Genomic DNA, 3,872 nt, shown 5'->3' on the forward strand with positions numbered 1-3,872 from the left:
TGATGGATTCACCTCGCAGGTGAACTGCTTGCGATGGTCTCCGACTCACCCGGCGGTGTTTGTTGCGGGGGAAAGCAACGGCCGCGTCGCTGCGTGGGATTTATCGCGGAACTCGTTTTCCCCCGTGGCAGTGGTGTATTTGCGATCCGTCCCATCTGCAGCGGGGTGGGCGAGCACGCCTTCCGCGACAAGCGCGGTGAGTGCAGGCTCGTATCGCAGCGCAGCCGTCACCAACCTTGCGTTTTCGGACGACGGTGCGTGGCTTTCGTGCGGCACCGCCGCTGGCGAGATCCATCTGCTGCACCTGCGATCGGATCTTACGGTAGAGAATGCGGCGACGACGGCAGCCAAAGAAGTAAAGGCGGGCCCGCTATCTCGCGCGCGCAACGAGGAGGTAGCATTCAAGGATGGCTGTGATGACGCGACCGTGACTGCAGCAGCCGTTGGGCGTCATGCCACTTCCTCTTGGATTGACGCGCGGTTTGGCTTTTAGGTGGGACGAAGAAGTCGGGAGGAAATAAATGGAATCCAGAAAAGGGGGAGAGCACCCGTGACGTTCCTTTTTTTTTTTCTTCTTAGTTTTTGTCGGCGTTTGTTTGCTTGCACTTTGTGTCGTTGAGGAAGATCATGCGGGTGCGTCATGTAAAGCAGCTGCCAATTTTCTTTTTTTTCTTTTTCTCTTTCTTCTTTTACAATTATTATTATTATTATTATTTTTACCTCTTTGATGTTTGCGGCCTTCTCTTTAGCGGTTTTGTGTTGCCCCTTACAATCAACACATATCGGCTTCGTTGTTTAGAGTAAATAGGACTTTAGGCGTGCATCCACCCCTGTCGTTTTTCTCCAGCCCCGTCATTTGTAGCTTCCACTCATGTTCCGTCTTGCGGGATGGCGACTTGCCGCCGTTGCGTCCATGACGCCTTTGTTGCAGAAGGCAAGTATCAGCAAGAAAACAGAAGAAAATGCAATTGCCCAGCCTGCGAAGCGACGAATCGGCACAGTTGTGTCGTTTATGCATCGCCGTGGGTATGGCTTCATTCGCGAGTTGGAGTCTTCTCCGGGGAAGGAAAAAAAAACTCACAAGGCCGCTGCCGTGGCTCCAGCGGACGCGGACGCGCCAGGGAGTAGTGCGGCATCCAATTTTTTTTTCCCGCGATCATCACTTGACGGCGGGTTTTATGTGGCGGAAGGACAGACTGTCGCGTTTGATGTCCGGTTGACGGAGCAAAGCAAAAATATAAATGCGCGCCTTGCAGAGGCGAACATTTCTTCTTCCGCTGCCTCTGCCTCCTCAACACCGCTACGCACAGACGGTACCGACGAGGAGGTGGATGGCGAGCAGTCAAAGAAGCTCACTTTTGCTCACCGCATTCGTCTGTACGATGCTCGTGGCGGTAAAGAGAAGCCCGTGACACCCATAATGCTCGTTGGCTACGTTGAGAGCTGGGATCAGCTTGCAGGCAAAGGTGTCATTGCGGAATTGGACCTCAGCGGTCGTCTAAATGAGGATGCCCCTCGTTTCACTGTCGGTCTTGAGGACTTGGACCTTGCGGGGCACTCGGAGTTGCGACGCGGCCGCTACGTGCGTTTCTGTCTCGAATCTGGTGATCGCACTGCTGCGCGGCGTGTCATCATTGACCGCGGCGCGGAGAGGAAGCGTGCGGCGCAGTTGTCGGCTGCTGCGGAGGACCAGGTGGATGGGAATGATGGACGTCAATACGGCACCGTGCGGGAGATTGTGGAGGGTCGATTTGGGTTTATTCTTCTCGACGAGACGGGCGAGTCCGTCTTCTTTCACATGAGCAACGCCGAGGGTGGAGTGGTCAAGCAGGGCGACACCGTCTCCTTCATCATGCGTGAGGTGACGCAGGGGAAACACGCAGGGAAGAGGACATGCCTCCGGGTGAGACGATGCGCCGCGCGAAATTCCACCTCGTCCGCGGGGGCGGCGGCGGGCAACGGACAGAAGTCGAGGGCCGCGCAGGATTTTGACGACGACGACGAGTTTGAATTGCTGGAATAAATAAACAATATAAAAAAAAAAGTAAATGAATAGAGCAATAAGGAAAAGGACCGAGGCCGATTCGTAATGCAGGGGTGACTGTACAAAACGGAGGCAAGCAAACTGGAGGGGCGAAGAGTAAAACAAACGCCTTGCGTCACCAAATACGTACATCTATATATCTATATACATATTTATTTAAAGAAGAAGAAATAAAAATAACGACAATAAAAACAACAACAAGGTAGGTTTGAGAAGCAAAGCGTAAGCAGACGTACATACATACATACATACATACATACATACATACATATATATATAGGGTGATAGAGGGAAGGCTGGGTGGCGGGGAAAGATCCTCCCGGATGTGTTTTTACCGTTTCTTTGGGGGTTTTATGATGATTATTATTTTTTTCTCCCTGATTTGTTGATACTCGTCACCACAGGCCTTCTTTTTGTTTTTGTTTTTTGTTTGTTTGTGTGTGTGTGTGTGTGTGTTTCTGTGCATTTGTTTATTACAAAATCAAGCAAACTCCCCACAGACACACAAACAAAAAACCGGGTGGGGTCTACATGCACACTTCTGCATACATGTGCTTGCACGGTTACTCCACTCTCTCCACACTGCGTTTCCCAAGCATTTGGCAGACGACAACAGCAACGACGACATATGGTGCCAGAGAGAGAGAGAGTGAAAGAGAGAGTACACGTGTGCATCAACAGTTTTGTTTCTTTTCCTTTTTCTCTTTACATACAATACATACATACATATATATATCTGCGTAGATATGTACATGCGTATATGCGTGAGAGTGTCTGTCCCAAACAATTTTTTTTTTTTTTTTTTGTGTTTTCCCTTGATTCCGAACGGGGCAGGAAAAGCTTCTGTTTGACCAAAAATATAAAATTATTAAGGACGAGAAAAGAAAAAAAAAATCAAACCGGAGAGAACAACAACAACAAAAAGGGAAATTATGCGATTTAAGAAATCATTGACATGCATCGACATGCATACGGAAGGTGAAGCAGCACGGATTGTGACGAGTGGTTTGCCACACATTCCAGGTTCGAATATGGCGGAGAAGAAAGCATACCTGCAGGAAAACATGGATTATTTGAGGCGTGGCATAATGCTGGAGCCACGTGGTCATGATGATATGTTTGGAGCCTTTTTATTTGACCCTATTGAAGAAGGCGCTGACTTGGGCATCGTATTCATGGATACCGGTGGCTATTTAAATATGTGTGGACATAACTCAATTGCAGCGGTTACGGCGGCAGTGGAAACGGGAATTTTGAGCGTGCCGGCGAAGGCAACAAATGTTCCGGTTGTCCTGGACACACCTGCGGGGTTGGTGCGCGGTACGGCACACCTTCAGAGTGGTACTGAGAGTGAGGTGTCAAATGCGAGTATTATCAATGTGCCCTCATTTTTGTATCAGCAGGATGTGGTGATTGTTTTGCCAAAGCCCTATGGTGAGGTACGGGTTGATATTGCATTTGGAGGCAATTTTTTCGCCATTGTTCCCGCGGAGCACTTGGGAATTGATATCTCCGTTCAAAACCTCTCCAGGCTGCAGGAGGCAGGAGAACTTCTGCGTACTGAAATCAATCGCAGTGTGAAGGTTCAGCACCCTCAGCTGCCCCATATTAACACTGTGGACTGTGTTGAGATATACGGTCCGCCAACGAACCCGGAGGCAAAATACAAGAACGTTGTGATATTTGGCAATCGCCAGGCGGATCGCTCTCCATGTGGGACAGGCACCAGCGCCAAGATGGCAACACTTTATGCCAAAGGCCAGCTTCGCATCGGAGAGACTTTTGTGTACGAGAGCATACTCGGCTCACTCTTCCAGGGCAGGGTACT

General features: G+C 49.8%; 3 protein-coding genes across 3 annotated transcripts, besides 8 other annotated features; all 3 read left to right on the forward strand.

Annotated features, from left to right (window-relative positions):
• On the forward strand, positions 1–493 carry Tc00.1047053509935.10 (uncharacterized protein; the record flags this gene model as incomplete). The annotated part of the gene is made up of 1 exon (XM_798067.1): positions 1–493. A coding segment is annotated over one exon (493 nt), but the record flags the coding sequence as incomplete, so codon positions are not given.
• Positions 1–3,872: a sequence feature (heterozygous, non-Esmeraldo-like haplotype).
• Positions 659–691: a sequence feature (T-rich).
• Positions 695–719: a microsatellite.
• Tc00.1047053509935.20 (hypothetical protein, conserved) lies at positions 872–2,023 on the forward strand (the record flags this gene model as incomplete). The annotated part of the gene is made up of 1 exon (XM_798068.1): positions 872–2,023. One exon carries the CDS (start codon positions 872–874, stop codon positions 2,021–2,023), a length of 1,152 nt encoding a protein of 383 aa, XP_803161.1.
• Positions 2,019–2,069: a microsatellite.
• Positions 2,275–2,323: a microsatellite.
• Positions 2,472–2,500: a microsatellite.
• Positions 2,681–2,706: a microsatellite.
• Positions 2,751–2,810: a microsatellite.
• On the forward strand, positions 2,977–3,872 carry Tc00.1047053509935.29 (proline racemase; the record flags this gene model as incomplete). The annotated part of the gene is made up of 1 exon (XM_798069.1): positions 2,977–3,872. A coding segment is annotated over one exon (896 nt), but the record flags the coding sequence as incomplete, so codon positions are not given.

Source organism: Trypanosoma cruzi, genomic scaffold (genome assembly GCF_000209065.1).
Source record: "Trypanosoma cruzi strain CL Brener 1047053516537 genomic scaffold, whole genome shotgun sequence".
Lineage (NCBI taxonomy): Eukaryota > Euglenozoa > Kinetoplastea > Trypanosomatida > Trypanosomatidae > Trypanosoma > Trypanosoma cruzi.